Below are 19,143 nucleotides of genomic sequence, written 5' to 3' on the forward strand. Positions count from 1 at the left end.
TCTGTCGAGCTAGCCGTGGTGTGCTCGCACCATCCAGGCGAACGTCAGTCCCTGGCCCCGAGTACCTTCGCTCCAGCTGCCTTAGCTGGAGGGTGTTTTCCCTTATCTCTCTCTCTATGTCGACCAGGCTCCTCTCCATAATGCCGTTCGACGGACGCAACTATCCCACTTCTGACACCAATGTCGTAGTCTGCTGGTTTGGTTGAGCGGAGCTGGTCTGACCCTGTCCTATACTGTGACAGCTAACTAGCCAGCTGTGCGCCGGCACCTAGCCAAGCAAGGAGGAGAACACCGGTCCTGTCTTTTCTCGGGTTTTATTAAATGGATTAAATGAAAATGCTGCATAACATGTCACCATGTACTCACAGAAGATGAACAACAAAAAGGCAGCAACAACACAACTCCCTCGGAACTCTACCATGTCCCGCGCCAACAAAACACACAGTCTCGCCCACCTGTTACCCTTTTTATACCCTCCCGCACTTGTTCCTCCCCAAACCCCACATTGGACAAAACAGCGCATGCACACCACCTGAACGTCAGTGTCGAACCCACCCAACAAACAAGAGAACACACACGAATCGTGGTGTCCGACCAGGGTCGCCACAATACATTGACTCAAATAAAGTTTTATCTGTGTGAGTAACTCCAATGTCTCCGTGTTTGCAGATTTATCTGGGGGGTAGCAGCTCAGTACTGGTGAGATTTGCATGATTTTGACCTCTGAAAACAGGAGGGGTGTTATTCTTGGGGAACTACTAAAAGTTACTACGGTCCGAGTTGCCTAGGCCTGTATATTGGCCCGGTCACACACAGCCTACCAGTTACTGAAGAAAGCAATTGTTAATGAAGAAAGTATTTTTTTAGTACTGGCAGTTCTAATTTGATGGAATAATACTACTTAGCCCGGGGTTTTCTGTGTGACCGGGATTCTCAGGAGTACACACGGGGGTGTGGGGCCCGCTCCGCCCGGTTGACGTAATCCAGACTCCAGATGGGTTATTGTGCCACATGCATAGCTGTTTTATTTTGAAAGCGGTTTCCGGAAGACCTGGCTGACATGAGGTGGAGGCTGCTAGTTAGTTTACGACAACGCTTAACTGTTAATGTAACTAGCTAGATGGCTTTGATAGCAGTAGCCATTCATTCGTTTTAGGGCGAATGTTAACTGAAGTGGACGACCTCGAAGCCTGAAGCTACTGCGCAAAACAGCGGCAAGAGCCCCGGGTATCGTTTCGACAATCTGCAGGTTGACAGACCACGGTGGAGTTTCAACTTTTAGCTAACTAACGTCGCAGTCGGCAAGCAGGTCGACCGGCTAGCACAACGGATAAAACTAAGTGGGTACGTTGAAGAGCAAATAGAAGGCTTGGCTAGTTGGCAATACGCATTTTTATTAATTTTTTTTTCATCTGTTGCTAGTCAAAGCAAAATCGCCGTAATTTGAGGCGTAGCCTTTCGGACGTAGTCAGAGACAACAGCCTATTCCAGGGGACCAACCGTCACACGCTTGAAATGCCTTCTACTTGTAACTAACGACTGACTGTGGAAAATTACAATGGGTTGTGTCGGAAGGTAACTTGCTCGGTCTTAACCAACCATGTAAGCTGTCTCGTCGTGAAAAGACATTTGACTCGTGACTGTTAGCTGTTGGACTGTACAGGAGGAGCCCTCCGAACAACAACAACAAGAAAAGACGCACCGAACCAGAGGGTACTTCCGAGCACTCCCCTCGGCGCAGAAGCCCGTGTTCACAGTCCTACTAACTGGAGCGTTTTACTGTTGGACGCCCCCATATGCCTGCACCTACGCCCGTGTCAGCGTCCTGAAGACGGACAGAGACAGAGGGAGGGAGGCGACGGCAGCTCCCGCGTCCCCGACACTCAGCCGAGGAGAGGCATTGCTGAAATGAGATGAGGCTCAGAAATGGAACTGTGGCCACTGTGATTATTTTCTTGACATCTTTCCTCAGCCTGTCCTGGTACACAGCGTGGCAGAATGGCAAAGGTGGGTTTTTGTCATCACGGACACCACACTAAAATGAGGTTTGACTGCAATTTAGAAGACCCTTGTAAGGCCTGGTCAACAACTGGTGAAGATCAAGCTCACGGGGGTGCAGCAACATGTCGTAGCTGTCCTACGACAGGTGTTGGTGTTCACCTCTTACGCACCCGGTTTGTATTCGACAGATTGGTATTCACGGGCACTCTGTTATGCCCCACATAATCATGGTGCAAGCTACATCATGCAGGGGTTACCTGTTGTAATAATTGGCCCCTTTAAACAGGCTGATTCATTTTCTACCGTTTAGTCCCTGAACGGGGTCACGGAGGGGTGGGAGCGGAGCCAATCCCGGCCGGCAATCGGGCGAAGGCGGGGTACACCGTGGACAGGTCGCCAATCCATCGCAGGGCTCAGGCTGATGTTTATTGTGCTTATTTTGGTGTGTTACAGATACCGCTGACTTATCTCTATGAGCTCATCAGCCTGAATTCTTCTTCAGTCAGTCAGGGATAGTTTAATGTTCCCTGCCGTTTAAAGCACTGTTTGCAGCTCTTTATTATCACACCACTCAATATTTAAGGTCTGAGCATTACCCTTATTTACATGTCCTGTCAGTCATATAGGCTCAGGCTCAGTATACCTGTTGTGTTAGTGTTTTAGCGGTGTGCAAGGGCTGAGTGGTTATTTGCAGAGTTAACCCAGTCTCTGTGTTGAAGGTTATGGGCCTTAGCAACTTTTTATGGACAGAGTGTAATGACCTTTTGATAAATTCCAAGGCAAGGCTTCATGCTGTGATTACTGGGAGCTTATCAGTTTGATGAAGTATTTTTCTTCAAATGGATTCTGCTGAGTGCAACCACTCAGGTCTGGTCCATGGCTTGAAGTGTGTGTGTGTGTGTGTGTGTGTGTGTGTGTGTGTGTGTGAGAAAGAGAGCGAGAGAGAGAGAGAGATAAGCAAAGGTCAAATGATGATGCCCTCTGTTTTGTTCACTGCACCTGTTGAAACAATCCAGTGGCCCTTTAGTCAGAGCAGAACCATCTGTGCAATAACTAGCTAGTAATTTTCTATAACTTGGAAACAAGGACCCCTTTTTCTGTGCCTCATTTATCTCTTCAGTTGATAATACTGGCATATGGTCAAATATACAACTTTTAAAGTTTTAAAATATGTGGTAAAATATTTTGTCCTACTGTTTGTCAGTGAGGAGGGCATGGAAGAGTGAGTGCATTTGATAAGCAAAGTAAGGGCCATGACACACCAAGCTGACGGTTGGCTGTCTGTCTGAAGAGACTTTAACACTGGCAGTGGGACAAATAATTAATAAAGGGCTCTTTGCTTACAATTATTTTGCCGCTGTCGGTCAGCGTCTGCCGGGGCTTGTCTTCCCAGTGTGTCTCACACTTTTGGCACCTGCTGGACTCTGTCGGTGTTTTTTTTTTTTTTTTTGGCCGATTCAACATGTTGAATTGGCATCCGCCCATTGAGCCTCGTCAGTAACGTATGCAGTGTGGTCACCACAGCACAAGTTAAGCTAGTGTAGCTGCCTAAGAAAATGCAATTGGTACTGTTAAAAATGAGTGAAATAGCAGCAGTATGAGACAAAATACAAACACCACCAGCTCCACAATTTACAGTGTTAATTGTTAGACATGGATCATCCTCACTTGTATGGAGGTATTTTGGCTTTCAAAAGATGGATGTGGCTCAAAAAACTGTCAGAAATTGGTTGCTGTAAAGACAGCTGGACAGCTTGTTTCACCATCTGTGAACTAACCACCACACAGAATATGAATGATTTGAAAGCTTCAAGAGGCAGCTGTAGACGACAGGACCAAACCAGCCAAACACCAGCAAACTTTTGTGGAATTATTCAGCAAATGTAATTTCACTGTTTGAGGTCTGTTTACTTTCATGTTTCAGTTTTAAGTAAATAAGACCTGTTTTTTAAAAATATGATGTTTCCATGAATATCACTGGTAAGCAACAACAGTTAATGTCCTAATAACAAGACAGACCTTGTACAATGTATGATGACTTAAATACATTTTTGAAGGATGCAGAATATCATTTGTCTTGTTTTGTGACAGATGGAATTTAAAAGTTAAGTAACGGGTGTTTTTTTTCTTTTCTTTTTAAAAGTAGGAGCCTCTTATGTTTCGTATCATGTATCCCTGGAGTTATAGATGACCTCTCCTCTTGATGCTGGGTGTTTAGAGCTTACTTGACCCCTGTTATTGAGTAATCCTAAAAACAAAAACTTTGAGAACAATTTCTTCTAGTTTCATTTTAGCCTATAAAACACAGTTGGTCCTTGTTTTGTGGAGTACTGGATTGGAGAACTAATCTTGAGTAAAGTTTTATTTAAATTATATTTTATTATTACAGTTTGGCTTTTTTTGCCCAAGTCTGCTTCGGACAGTCTGACTTGTTCCTGGTCACTTGACTGCTGTGAATGAGAGCTGCACCAGTCAGCTGTCGAAACACTCCATGTTGAATGATTCTCCAGAGTGTGTACTTCTCTGTCAGAGCTCGCCCCATCCCCTAGTGAGAGACTGCGCTCTGGTACCTCCTTGTTGTATCTAACAATATTTACTCTCAGATTAAATATGAATAATAATATTTGGGTTTTAAATTGAGCTGGGACAAAAATTCGATGTGGCAGTAAAGGTGAGATATATCTTTTTCAATATGTTATAAATATACTGGCAACAAATATTGGTGTTCTGAATTACTTTCCCTTTGGATTCTTGTGTCTGCATTTGCCATATTATTGATAGTAGAGTGAGTGGGAGGAAAACATACACATGTTGCACAATTTAAGTGGGTAGCAGGAAAAAGTGGATTAGAGATCTAGTTTCAGTGTCATCACTCACATCTATAGGACAAACTTGATAAAAGCTCAACAGTCTGCAAGAGCAGATGACAGAGCACACTGGTGACAAAGCAAGCATGCATTAGTCACCTTGTTTGTTGTTATGTGAGGAAAACAGGGCTATAGCACTACGAGCACATTATGCCACCATGAGATGCTTTTAACTTTCTCTGTTTAACTTTGGTTTTCTGCTTCAGGCAGGTGGTTGGTTAGTTAAGCTGCTTTTATTCCAGAAGGAGATCAAGTTCTCTTTTACAAGGGAGATTTAGGAACGATAAACAAGATGAGTCACTCATGCAAAGCAGTTACAAAATGCACAGGCACTATTTAAAACAGTCCCACACATTATTTGTGTGTGTTTGTTTTGTGTTATTACTTGTATGTTTATTCCAGTGGTATGGTGTAGAGCGTGGATACCTGAACCGAGGCCGACAAGGCCCGTCGGAACCCAAGGGTTTGGGTCCGAGTCTGGTTCGGGCATGTAGTTCAGACTTTAGGCTAGACTGCTGAAGCACTCAAATGTCTTCTTTGTTTAGTGTTAAGGGGCAAAACATCATATGAGATCAACTGCTTTGAGCTCGGGTCAGGTTCCGATATTATATAGCTTGTTGGGTCAGATTTTACTCAAAATACATTTCTTCATATGTATTGTGATAGTGCTATTCATATCAACACTATATTTAGATGTCATCTGTGATTTACAGCCTAAGACAGAGGCAGCTCAAAGGGGCACATGGTTTCAGAGTTAAGTTACCAAGTGCAAAACACTCTTCCTTTTTGCAAATGTTACTTCCTCCTTGCCTTCCTCAAAGCCATATGCTCCCCTTCTTCTGTATTTAAAGGCATGTTTTTTTTCCATCATCGCATCATTCCAAACACAATGGTCCAAAAATAGCACAAGTGATTGCAGTGACGGGGTTCAGTTAGCAGGCAGATAAGGAAGGTGATAGGCCAGATACACGAGAGAATGTGGATTACACGTTATTTTTTTATTATTTGTAGTGTATCTCTGTAAACATTTTGTTTGTATGTGCTGTGAGGTAGGGCCAGTCAAATCCTAAGTGGCCTGGAAGGAAGAAGAGAGTAGAAAGGCCAAATCTTACAACAGGCAAGACGAGAAGGTAGACTGGAGGATGAAAGTGCTCACTAGGGCAGTGAGACAGTGGAATGGCTTCTTTTTCCTGTGTTTTGTACACATACCCACCTACCTTTATTCCAGACAGTCCTTTCCTGTTTCACTCCTTGTGCTCCTGTGCACTTCCTCAGTCACACAGAAGCACACTGCTATTCATTCGTTCATACATGTCTCTGGACAGAATTCTCTGATGACTCAATTTCTCCTCAGTATCAGGCAGGAGGGATGATGATTAGTCTTAGCAGCTGTTCAATGTTGGTTATTCTCTTGCTTAAGCTTCCAGTGCATAGTGGTATGTGTGTACACAGCTTGTCTGTGTGGATGTCGTCAGGCATACCTATAATAGAAGTTGTAGTGCTGATCTTTTAATTTACAAAAAAGAGGGGGAGTGTATATACATTAAAAGCCAGATTCATGAACAGACGGTCCACATGGATTCTCACTGATATCTGATTACAAAAATATTCTTTAATTTTTGCTTATAAAATGTCAATATAATTTCCCAGGTACTAAGATGCTACGGTGATGTTTTCAGATTGCCTGTTTTTCAGACAAACAGTGCAAGCTATTTAGTCTGTCATTGACTTAAAATATTCAAATCTGAAAACATGGAATCTGTAAATTTTTCATATTTGTGCTTGAAGAATGATTGAATTGATTAGATGATTATCAAAACATTTGCAAATTATTTTCTATCATCAGCTGGTAAAGCAACTAATCATTTCAAGTCTAAAAATAGTTTTTGTAAGGGACTATGAACTCATAGTGGCTCTCACCTGATAACATTAAACAGTTGACTGGTGACATCACTCAAAGTGGAGTTCATAAAAAAAAGAATATTAGCTCTGGCTTATTGCAGCCCTGCAGGAGCTAAGTGCAGCTGGAGGAGTGGAGGTAAGCAGAGTGGGGTCATGCTTTCATCTCAGGGCTCTTAGACAGCATGCTCTGCCACAGAGACACATCAGGCTGCAAGAGCCCTGTCATGATGTAGAGCTCAGAAGAGGAATAACAGTGGCTGGAGGTCAGAAGAAACAATGAGCCCATGGTGAGGAAGCAAAATTCAGAATCTGGGTCAGAAAGTGGCCAAGGGAGCTTGGTATGGCTTTTTTGGTACCTCTGTACTTTTTTGACCCCACAACTTTTTCACTCTGCTTAAAGTGAAATGAAAGGGGTTGTGGTGTATTGCAAATAAAAAAAATGACATAATAGGATAAAGTGCATTTTCTGCTTCTGTAAAGTACATAAGACCTTTGAGCACACTCACCTACTCATGGATTGACTTGCATTTCTCTTCTGTAAAACACCACCAGAAATCAATGCAGCTGCTCTTAGAGGTGTGACAATATACTTAGCTCATGAAATCTTCAACAACGAAATGCATGACTGGAAAAATAGACTTTTATTCGATTGCAAGTCACTAAATGGTAACGGATGGTTTGGCAGTGAAAATGTCCTTGACAGTGTTGAGTGGTCATGTACTGTACATGCAGCATTATAAAGTGATAATAAATAATTATTCCTTTTCTTTTATGGCCTAAAATTATTTGTAGTTTCAGTAGTTAATTACACAGAAAATAGCACAAAAAAGCAATTTAACTACTATGCAAGTATGAATGTAGTTAAACTACCAGCAAACGTTTTGCAAAATGTAGTTAAACTACTAGTTTAATTACATGTAGTTCACTACTCCCCAACACTGCACGAAGACTGGAGGCAGTGGAAAACAGCTAGCCTGGCTCTATCCAAAGGTAACAAACCAAGCAGTAGAGACTCCAGGATGAACAGAATTTTGTGTGCTTGAAAAATCTGATTTGGAAAAACTCAAAAATAATAGAGTGGCCATGCTGACCCCTGTTCACTGCTGAAAGCACCTGTGGGCACATTTAGCACCAGAACTGGACCGTGGAATGATGGAAGAAGGTGGCCTGGTCTGATGAATCACTTTTTTTTTTTGACATCACCTGGGCGGCCGGGCGTGGGTGTGTTGTTTACCCGTGAAAGAGATGGCACCTGGAAAACTGAAACTTTGCTTTAATAAGGACATCTAATGTACTGAAATTCACACTCATGCAAACAACTGTACAAGTCCCTCATCAGCACTTATGAACCCACAGTCAGCAGCACACATCAGCAAGGGCAGTGGCAAGATCACTGCAAGGGCTTATGATGAGCTGATGGATTTACTGGTAAAACTCTTAACACTCTGGTGAGTCCAGGGTTGGATTTCTCTAATGCATTAAGTTCATCCTTTCATCCTTTCCCTCTCTTAAACTGTGAAGTTCAGAACATCCAGTGTACTGTATATGGCCAGACCAGCATGCTGTGCCTGTCGGTTTTTTATTCACATGCCTTAAATAGTATGACTGAGGTCAAAGTGAGTAAACACACTGACATAATGAATGTAACGGTATTGTTTTGACTATCAGTCACTAAGTGCCCTTTGCAGATCGGATTCTGGAGATAGCTGCAGCCGGAGGCATTGTGTTCTCAGGTTGTCTGTCCCTACATACATCTGTATGTGTGAAGATGATATGTCAGTAACACTTTGAGGGAATATCTTCACATTTGCCAAAAGTGTCCATTTGCACTCAAGGGTGAACCGGTTAGCTTTTGTTGGTCAAAGGTTAAGGTCAGTGACCTCACTTCTGTCTGTCAGTGGAGAGGTACAACCGCAAAGATGAGATGAACTACACGTTAATGTGCCCTTGTCCCTGCTTTCATTTCACAATTTTTTTTTTTTTTTAGCAGAATTTGATAATTTATGACATTTGGTTTTTAGAATGACAGATTGAAGGACCAATGATCAAATCATTAATTATTGAAATGGATCATCCTTAGATCAGAATTAATGCTTTAACTCCAAATTGGCAGACTGGTAGGTTTCATAAGGGATAGTACATCTCTGTTTGACCAGAACCATGCATGTACGTGTAAGTGTGAGCGCGCGGGGGTGTGCACGCGCGTGTGTGTGTGTGTGTGTGAGAGGCCTTGAGTCTGTTCGTTTTAAAGGCTAGTTGTTGAATGTCCATTATATAACCAGCTCTTCATTCCTCCCACGTAGCTCCATTAATAAATAAACTCAGGAAAGGACTCAAGTATGACAAAGTATTACAAGTATGGTAAAATATCATGGGGGGAATGGACATATGGTAACCAGGATGGAAGTGCAGGTAGTGCAGAAAGTAATGCACACAGAGGACACAAAAACATGACATGACAATGGTATGAAATGATATTGAGGGAAGAAGATGTTAAAAGAATAGACACTGAATGCAAATGCAAAAGAAGAGGAGAGGTTGTCAAGCTCAGAGGCAGAGCAAAGCCATTCCCCCACTACTCATGGTACTAGACAGCAGAGAAAATTAATGAGATTGTGTAGATGTACTCCAGACCTCAGGTAGTTCTAATTGTTTAATCCATTTTGTTTCCATTTAGTCAGACAATGGCTGTAAACCATTAGAGTAGAATCATTATTTAATTGAATTTGATAGTGATATAACTTGATTAGCCAAAGGTATCTTGTTTTTTCTCTAGATTGAGCTCTTTATATTAAGTCAGGGTAAAATGTAGTCTAACAGTAATGAAAATATAGATCGAGTGACATCACTGCCCAACATATGTGGACATCGACATGCTACTCAGGTTAAAAAGAATACATTCTTCCCTTGAAAGAACATGTGATGATACTCAGCATGTGAAACAGCAGCACTGGTTCAAACGAAACCTGCAACTAAATGGAAACCTCATCTATGTGTTGCTTCTCTTCCTGTGGCGCTCTGTGTGGCTTGTCTTTTTTTTTTTTCTTTTTTCTTTTTTTCCGCATAGTGGGGTTACAGGTGTGGTTCTGCCTCAGCAGGCTTGGGACTTTACAGTGAAAGCCCTGGTGTGAAGATGAAAGTCTGTTTTAGTTTGAAGCTACACTTCTCATGATGTTTGGGCCAGATGACAGCATCTGTCTGTGTGACTTAGAGATCAACATTCATGAGGAACAACCTGGTTCTGTGCAAAAGAGGAGCCAGAGCAGAGTGGACAGACAATAGCTCAGTCAGAGAGAGTGATGGACAGAGGAAGATAAAGGGAGTCTGGGGTTTGTTGTATTTAAAGGCTCTGTGAAGGGGCACAATGAAGAGGAAGATCAGACCCACCCCCACCACACACACTTAAATTTATGTATAGATGGTCAAACAGAAGCAACATTAAAACTAATTATCAGCTGAATTGAAATTACTCTGATTCACACTGTATTGTATCATTGCAAATTTAGCTGGATCATTTTTGTATCAAATCGTGGGCCATGTATCAAGATACTAGTTGAATTGCATGAACGGGAGAGATACACAACCCTAATTTCCAGTAAATAAAACAAAGCAATGGACTAAGACAAGGACCATTTTTAGCCCCAGAGAGAGCAGAGCTCAGTCACAAAAGAAACATCTCAGACTCACACAATCACTAGCTAGACCTAATAAAACCAAAATTTTTGGAAGAGTGCAAAGTCCATCAGTCTGTGGAATTTTGGAACTTAGGCTGTGAAATAAGGTTAATCTCATGTCTCTTATAAGATTTTTTCTATGTACTCGGTCCACCCAGAAGTCATTCTGGTCGACAGAAGCCGTAGGATGTTCCAGGTCTCTTATATTGTCTCTGAGGACCAAGGAGCAAGAATGAAGGGCACTGCTGGAGGAGCCATGACTGAGGATACATGAGGCTTCACATGAAGGTTCTGAGGAAAGGACATCTCATATCGTTAATATGTTTCCTTGAGTCCTTTCTCCTCAAGTGAGGGAAATGACGATCCTTATGAGAGACTTGAGATGTACCTATAATGTATCTGATGACATTTAGAATTCACTGACACATCTCAGTCTGTTGCACCTTATATTTTACTCTCTTGCTCCAGGCTGCACAGAGCATAAAATGTTATTTACATGTACTGTAAGTAAGAGAAAATGTGAATAAGCCTCCATATTTATTATTTGTATCAGAAGACTGGTAACAGACGTTCATGCTTCATGTATACCAGATTGTTTCTATTCAAGTACAGTAAGTATAGTGGTTCAAAAGAAGAGGATGTCTTTCAGCATGCCCACGTGCACAATAGCGGGAAAAAATCCTTTTTAAACAAGTGCATTGGGTCTGTAGAGCACAACCAGCTGCTGAGTGAAGGGACAGCACTATTTTTCTCCAATATAGTTTTCAAATCTCTACATTACTGCAGTACATTGTGATGATGCTATTGACAGTGGTTCATCACTCAGGAGCAGCAATTCACCCGCAATACCAACTGGAAGTCACGTGCAACTGTTTACTGCAAAGACCTGAGGAAACCGGTTTTTGCTGAGCCCTTATCAGGATCCAGATGCTTAGCGATTGGTGTCACAGTAGAGGATGTGAAATTGCATGAAAAAGGAAGATTTCAAGGACTGAGATCACAGAGGTTTAAATAAGCTGGATATTTTATGACACACTGAGTCAATCTTGGCACTGATGTTACCTGATGAAGTTTTTGTGTTGAATAATGTTTGTGTTTCTTTTACATTTTAGTATTTTTTTAGCTAGTAACAGTTACTGAATGTTCATTTCTTTGGGCTTTGTAATGCAGTTAGTGATGTTCTTTAATAAAATAATTGTTGTTTTTGGAGATTGTTAGGAATGTAAATGACTGTGATATTAGGGCCAAGAAAATGTGTGGCATTTTTACAACTTGCCTGAAAAGCAAGTTTCGGTGTGAGTGTTAGTAGTACAGATTTGATTTTGTTACAAAATTTATGAGGTTAGAGGGAGAGAACATAAACACACATACACAGGTGTGTGTGTGTGTGTGTGTTCAGGCTTGAGAAAGAGTAGGCATTTCCTCAAAGCAGTTTTGCTTTTCACTGGATTGCTGCATACTTGTTATTGTGTACCTTTAGCTCCAGACTCATCATTTGTCTAAATCCCACATTTTCAACAACACTGTGGGCATGTGTCCTTGCAAATGAAATAACTTGGAGCTCCAGCTGTTGACTTCAACCAGGTGGCGTTTTCAACTAATGCATTATGATACTAGCTGCTTACACTAGCACAGACACTTGCAGTTGCACTTGCACTTGCAGTTGACTGCTACCACAACCAACTGAAATTTGACCTACATTTTTACCTCTGATTTGAAATCCTCGTTGTATCCTGGCCAGTAGAATTTGAAATACATCCAGACTTTGGCCTCAGGTTAGCTGGTGTGTTTAACATACGTAGCAGCCTCTGACATGTTCTTACCTTGTGGAAAAGGACCCAGGACTCAGATCACAATTTTAATTTTATTTTTTAAAAACAAAACCTAGGTTCAAATCTGTGGGATTGAAATGATGCAGCCTTATCTATGATTTTCTGATAGGTGTCTAGAAATGTATAGAGTAGAGTGCATGTTGTCACCCACTAATACACCCTACTAATTTCTATTACAGAGAAGCTGATAGCATACCAGCGGGAGTTCCATGCCTTGAAAGAGCGCCTTCGTGTGGCAGAGCATAGGACGCTGCAGCGCTCGTCTGAGCTCAACAATATTCTTGAGCAGTTCAGACATGCCATTGCCGAGACTAACAACAGCAAAGATGCCCTCACAAACTTCTCAGGTAACTGACACATACAAGCACATACAAGACTCATTAACTGCAGTGTAAAGTAAACATCCAAGTTTAATTTTTTCAGTCATTTGTGCACAAAAGGTGCAGTGTTGTCTCTATAATTTGTAATGTTGTGCTTGTCATGTAATATGTAATTGAGCATCGCCTCTTGCTTTGGCTTTGTGTCGTCACACGGGCCACGGAAAAGTAGCCCGCCTCCAAAACAATCCACCACTACTACTATTTTATGGTTTAATATGGCAGATTGTGATTTGGTTTTGTTATACATCATGCACACAGAAATGGAGAATAAAAATGGACTGTGTTCAATTACTGGCTGCAGAAGTCTTCCACAGTCAAGAACACTGCAGTACAGTGTGAACTTGTGCACCATGCAGTGTGCTGTAAGTCACAAGCATGGACAGGGTTCTGTAGCCAGTGAGTATTAAGGTTCTCAGAAACAACTCGCTCTTCCTGTCGGTAACCCAGTGCATACAAATGGTTTATTCAAATGTTCTGTAGCTATAGCATCACTGTTCTACTTGAGCACTTGAGTGTTAACAAGTGGGGCTTGACAAGTCAGCGTAATGTCACTCCTGTCATCATTTGATGAAAGTAAGAAGTGGACCCTACTTAACCTGTTGTGCTGTGGCTGCTTACAGATGAGACACAGAAACTATTGAAGGAGCTTGCAAATAGGAAACCTCTCCAGGTGCCAGATATTTACCATCACCTGCCTCATCTACTCAACAATGAGGGCAGCCTGCACCCTGCTGTGCAGGTTGGTCTCGGCCGTACGGGAGGTGAGCAGCCTACTGCATATGCACACTGAAAATGTATGATTGAGGGTTTTTCCCCCCCCCCAGAATATGCATGCTCATCCTACACAAACGCAGTAACTGCTCAAGAGATCCTCATTACACCAGGAAGAGAATCAGATCTCAGCCAGGTCACAACAAGTATTTTCTCTGGACTGAGCTTTGTGATAGTGTCTTCCTGAAGAACATTAGTATCATTCTGTATTTACTTTGCAAGTTAGTATGTATCCTAGCTCTTAATTTGATTGAACATGGATTTCCTTCTTGTCTTCATCTCTCTATCCTACTCTGAGATGTTCTTGTCCTTTATGTGTTCAGGTTCTTTTCTCCATAGTTTTCTTCCTTCTTTTTTTAAAGTGCTTTTTCAATAAGGTTTGCCTTTGGAACATAAACTGAAGATCATATTATGAAATATTTAGGCACAGGTCACAATAAATCCAGCAGCCTCATTTGTGTTTCTATAATTTCCTGCCTTTCACCCCTCCAGCAACATTATGCATGTAACTGCTGCTAGAGTTCTCTCTAAGAGGCTTGCTTATCTGGCATTTTAAGTGTGATAGGTAGTGACTTATGGATGTGAAGGTGATGAAATTAGAGTCTGAACAGCTCAAATGGTGCTTCCATATTTCTTATGACAGTGACTGAGGGGAGAAACAGGGGCCGTAGACAAAATGGAGGAAAAGAAGGTGGGCTGAAGTCAAGAACAGTGAGGAGTTCCCAGTCTTCTTGGAGAGTGGAATGCTCTAGCCTCTGATGATACAGAATTTGTTGCTGCCCACTGTTTGGTATAGCCTTTCTACCACTTGTGCAGACCATGTGCCATACCTGATCGACCCCTGGCACTGTGACTGTGACTTTACTCTCCCTTTTTCTGTGACTAGTTTTTCTTAGTCCACTTCTGTGTGTTTAATTTTCCCTTGTATTTCTCTGCTGGTCTAAGCATATCTGTCATTGGGATATTTATAGTGGTGCAAATTAGGACATGATCCCACTTCAAATTAAATAAGGAATATTGGAAGAAATAGTTCAGAGACACTCTGAGACTGAACTGGTTTGATTGGGATCTGGCTGAATCCCTTTTAGACATCACAGGTTCCAAACACATGTATGGCCTTTACCAAGTCATCCAGTTTCCAACTTGTGCCCTTTTGGACATTCTCTACTTTTTGTTGCCAAGCAGTCAGTTATATACTAGCTTTTGTTCTTGTACACTGGCCAGCTATTAAGCAGGCGGCATAGTGGATGTGTTTTCACCCCTCCTTTTAACTGCTGTCTTTGTTGTCTAGAGGAGAGTGTAGACAGTCATGCATCTGTTTAGATCCACGTGATCCCAGCTGATTTTTTTTTTTTTTTTTTTTTTTCTCCCTTCTTTGTAAAGAACCTCACTGGAAGTGTCAAACACGTGAAGGTTCACACAATCCCCCAACTGCTTTCTAATTAAAGATGGTAGTGCAGTGACAAGAATATGTTCCCTGAATTACTTCATACTTTCATACTCACACAAAACTTCCAATTGTATTAGTTATAAGGTCGCACAGACTTTTACTTCTGCATGAAAGGTGATTATAGTTAACTGTAAATATAACATAGTCTTATATATTCACAAGTTGGTTTTCTATCTTTGCTGGTTTGGCTGTCTTACAGGCTTCTGATGTAATTGCTTGTACATTTTCAGCAGAGGGTCAAACATGAAATAGTGTAGAAACTTGTGATCATGCTGGTTATATTACTCAGTCAGTCTAAATGGCAGTTGTGATCTCAGTTCATTAATTAACACAATCTAATTTACAAGATGTCATCTGAAAATAGTTGCGTTCAGTGCTAACTCTGTAGCTTTTTAACACATTCATATACACACTCTCTAACGTTTCTTAACACATGGTAAACCTGTGCTACAGCCTTGTATATCAAACGCCAAAGCTTTGAACCAGAATTTCAAGAACAACACTGCTTTTGTTTGTGTTTTTTTTTTTTTTCTTTGTGGTGTTCTAGATCTCATTTTTCACAAGGGGCCCATTTGCATGAGTGAATGTTGTGCCTTGGTGCAGGTACATGTGCTCCCTGAGTGCTTTTGTATTAGGTTTGTTGTCTATACTTGCCCAAGTTGCAAGAATTTTGTGATGCATGTCAGGCAGAGTGTCACCCCAATGGGCTGTGACTGTCTTTTAAGTGCTAACAGTTTTATACAGTATTAAGTAACATACGAAATGAACCAGTACAACAAGGTGTATAATTACTGTTTCAGCAAAGGTCCCTTTGATACCTTTCTAGTTGCATTGTATAGAGGGGATCCATATAATGGAGAGTATGACTTATGATCACTGTAACTGGTTATTGATTGAGTTTTTTAACCAGGTCCAATGTGTTATAGATTACATTTATTGAATAAACCATTTAGAATGCAAGATTCACTTTTACCAGGAGGATTTTAATATATTGTGTATTCAAGTATTCCACTGCCAAGTCTGGTTTAAAAGGATTATCACTCACTTGAGTGGATGCAGGCACACCCAGACACACAAGAAAGTCAGTCCTTTTAAAAAGCTTCCGTCATGCCATCACAGTGCAGCAACCAGCTTATTCAGGATTCCTCTCATGCCTAGCAGCAACATTTACTTTGCTTTACAAAACCAGAATAGACTTTTGGTCTCTCATACACATATGCCACTATGGCCAGACTTTTTTCAGTTTATTCTATTATAGTTTTCATTACTTCATTCATATTTAATTCCAGATTAGCTATGATAAACTAATATAATAACACATTTTCTATAAATGTAACAAATAATTTGTATTTTTTCTCAATGTTTTTATTAACATGTACATTACTTGTGTCCTCCAAAGTTCTTCCAACCTTACAATTGTCTCAAAACATGTACCTGAAACTTAAACCCGCATTTTATTAGTTACATTTGAAATGTCATCACATAATTAACTTAGACTTAAGTCAAAGTGAGTGTTCCATACGCAGACACTTTTGCATGATTAGTCCCTCTACAAGCAGTGATTCAGTGATATCATTTCCTTGACACTAACCCTAAATAATGTTTACCCATGGTTTCTAATCAGGAAAATGAACACATTTAGATGGTAGGCTTAGGCACACCATTAAACTAGACATATATTGCAGGACTCTTGAAGCATACAAACCCACTGTACAATGTGGTGGCAACAAACACAGCTAAATACCAGCTTCTTTTACTTGTACGTTATGCCAGGTCAGTTCTTGTCAGCGATGTGACAGAGCAGCAGACATAGATGTAGATGTTGTGCTTTCTTTATCAAAGGAGATGAAAGGATGACAGAGTGAAGCAGGCAGGCTGATCAAGGGACATGGGGAGGGGTAGCCCTAGAGTCGGTGCTGCTCATGCTACACTTGCATGCATTATCACTCATTCACTGTCTGCCAACCTCCCCTATTCTGTCAGTCTCGGTCTCTTTTCTTTCCGCCCACATTTTCTTTTTCATCCTTGACCTACTTTCTTGGTGGCAGTGGGTGTTTCTATATGGCAAGGAGCTCAGTGTGAGAAACACAAAGCAAAGCTGGGACAGATTCTTCACGCTGCACATATCACTCTGGAGGACTGCACCCTTTCTCAAGTCCTCTATGCTGCTCACTGATTCTACACCTCAAGTTAGTTTTGTGCCTTTATTAATGCCCCTTGTGCCCTTATATCAGCTCAGTCAGCATGTTTCCACTTTGAAACCGCACTACCACACACAAACATGCACACATGCTAGCCCCAGTCCATGTATTTCACAGGCATTACTATACCTATGGGGCCAGTTGCTTGTAACTTCCATTAAGGTAACACCACCTTGTTTTCCTTTTCACTGGAAAGGCATGGTATGTTTTGTGCAAAACTGCCTTCTGTAGATTGTGACCCTAGGATCTGAAATCAGTAAAGGGCAAGTCTTCCATGTATAGAAAGCAAAACCTGAAAGAGAGAACACACAATGTAATAAGTAATTTCATGCTGCTGCCTTGCTTTCCTTAGCATGAGGAAAGCACTGATTCAGTGTCAGATAACCATCCTGATAATGTGTTCATCCTCGCATTAGTTTTCTAATCAGTGTGGTCTCGCTTTACACTCTCTGCTTTCTCATTCTCTCCCTCTCTCATTCCCTACTGAAAGTTATCCTTGTATCCTACTCATTAATATAAAGTGGTTTTATGACTGTAACAGTCTGGTTATTCTGGCTGGTGTACAGTAGTTTGCAGGGAATCTCTCCATAGGATCACACTCAAAATTAATTGAAGACAATTTGGGTAACATACTGTTTGTAATTCTTCCACTGAAACTGAGGATTTGCATTTTCATAATTAGCATTTTTTGTTTTGTGTGTACATAACTTTGAGATTTGGTCAGCCAAAATAAGCTGTTTAGAGGAATGCATTGGGGGTCTGAAAACTGACATTTTATCAGTTCATGTTTAATCAGTTAATTAAAAAATGACAGATGAAGACAGGAAACATTGTATTGTTATTAAATTAGAGGTGCCAGATCCAGATTGCTGTTGTGTAGCATCTTTAGCTTTATCTCTTTTGCTTTTAATAAAATGTCATATATTAATCTAGCTGAGCTAAATTGCTCATCTGAGTAAATGGGAGGTATCATAAATGTTTGCTTGCTGTCCAGCCATTATTACCTCTATATTGCCACAAATTGTAAATGAAATTTCTGTATGATTTGTAATAAATTTCAATAACCACATATATTAATGAATTAAATCACATTTTCCTAAGAGCATGCAGCATGGTTTTGCAGATGCATTACACTCTATCTCCATCAGTCGTCCTTCCCACTGCCATCTGTCAGCCTGGGCAGGAATTTCTGTGCTTGTGGATTTAGGCTGGTATCATCTGTCATTGTCTAACAACAACGATTTGGTTTTTGAATCCTCTCAGCCAGCCACCTCTGGATTCTTCAGCACTTCCTCTTCTCACCTCACTCTGTCTTCTTCAGTTACCATGGTTATGGGGATCCCCACAGTGAAGCGGAAGGTGAAGTCTTACCTCTCGGAGACACTGCGTTCGCTAATAGACAAGTTATCACCTGAGGAGAAACTTGACTGTGTTATAATTGTCTTTGTTGGGGAGGTGAGATCTTATATTCACAAAGTATGGGTCATAGCATAATTGTTCTACAAAACAAATTAAAAACTTGGGATGAAAAGTCTTTGTCTCATGTTTGTTTTCTTGGTTTAATCTCTGCAGACTGACCTGGAGTATGTGCACAGCGTGGTTGCTGGCCTAGAGAAAGAGTGAGTACACGCCTCTGTTTCCTGACAGATGTTGTAAATGGAGTGATTCAGATAAAATTGTGTGTTTGTCACATGGTTGACATAATCGATCACCTTCCTTCTCCAGGTTTTCTACAGAGCTGAGTTCAGGTTTGTTGGAGGTGATCTCTCCACCATCCACCTATTATCCTGACCTCACCAACCTCAAAGAGACTTTTGGAGATTCGAGAGAGAGAGTCAAGTAAGCACTTCACTTTAGGCATGTCATTTGCGTTGCCTCTGATTTTAGTAGTCTGACAATTAATTGGGCACAGTGTGATGGAAATCATTATGGAAGTCGTGGAGAAAAAAGACTGCAGAAAAGTGAAGGATGAGTTGGGGGACAGTGGGAGGCAGTGAGCAAGCAAGAGGTTTTAGGTAGGCTGCTTTAGGTCCTTAGTATTTCATACATTTCTCAAAGTCAGATC

The 19,143-nt window shown here is 41.2% G+C and overlaps 1 protein-coding gene across 2 annotated transcripts in view; it reads left to right on the plus strand.

The window, feature by feature from the left end:
- Positions 1-1,013: 1,013 nt before the first annotated feature.
- The window catches only part of mgat4a (alpha-1,3-mannosyl-glycoprotein 4-beta-N-acetylglucosaminyltransferase A), a 27,969-nt gene continuing 9,839 nt past the window's right edge, over positions 1,014-19,143 (plus strand). Inside the window, exons 1-6 of one of the 2 annotated variants that reach the window (XM_020609312.1) lie at positions 1,014-2,007; positions 12,456-12,623; positions 13,277-13,417; positions 18,400-18,533; positions 18,651-18,697; positions 18,804-18,917. In XM_020609312.1, the coding sequence (XP_020464968.1) occupies positions 1,914-2,007; positions 12,456-12,623; positions 13,277-13,417; positions 18,400-18,533; positions 18,651-18,697; positions 18,804-18,917 (698 nt within the window). In that variant the 5' untranslated portion in view covers positions 1,014-1,913. The remainder of the gene's footprint in view (positions 2,008-12,455; positions 12,624-13,276; positions 13,418-18,399; positions 18,534-18,650; positions 18,698-18,803; positions 18,918-19,143) is intronic. The other variant, XM_020609313.1, reaches the window with a different exon arrangement.

The sequence above is a fragment of the Monopterus albus genome, unplaced genomic scaffold (genome assembly GCF_001952655.1).
Source record: "Monopterus albus unplaced genomic scaffold, M_albus_1.0 scaffold99.1, whole genome shotgun sequence".
Classification (NCBI taxonomy): Eukaryota; Metazoa; Chordata; class Actinopteri; order Synbranchiformes; family Synbranchidae; genus Monopterus; species Monopterus albus.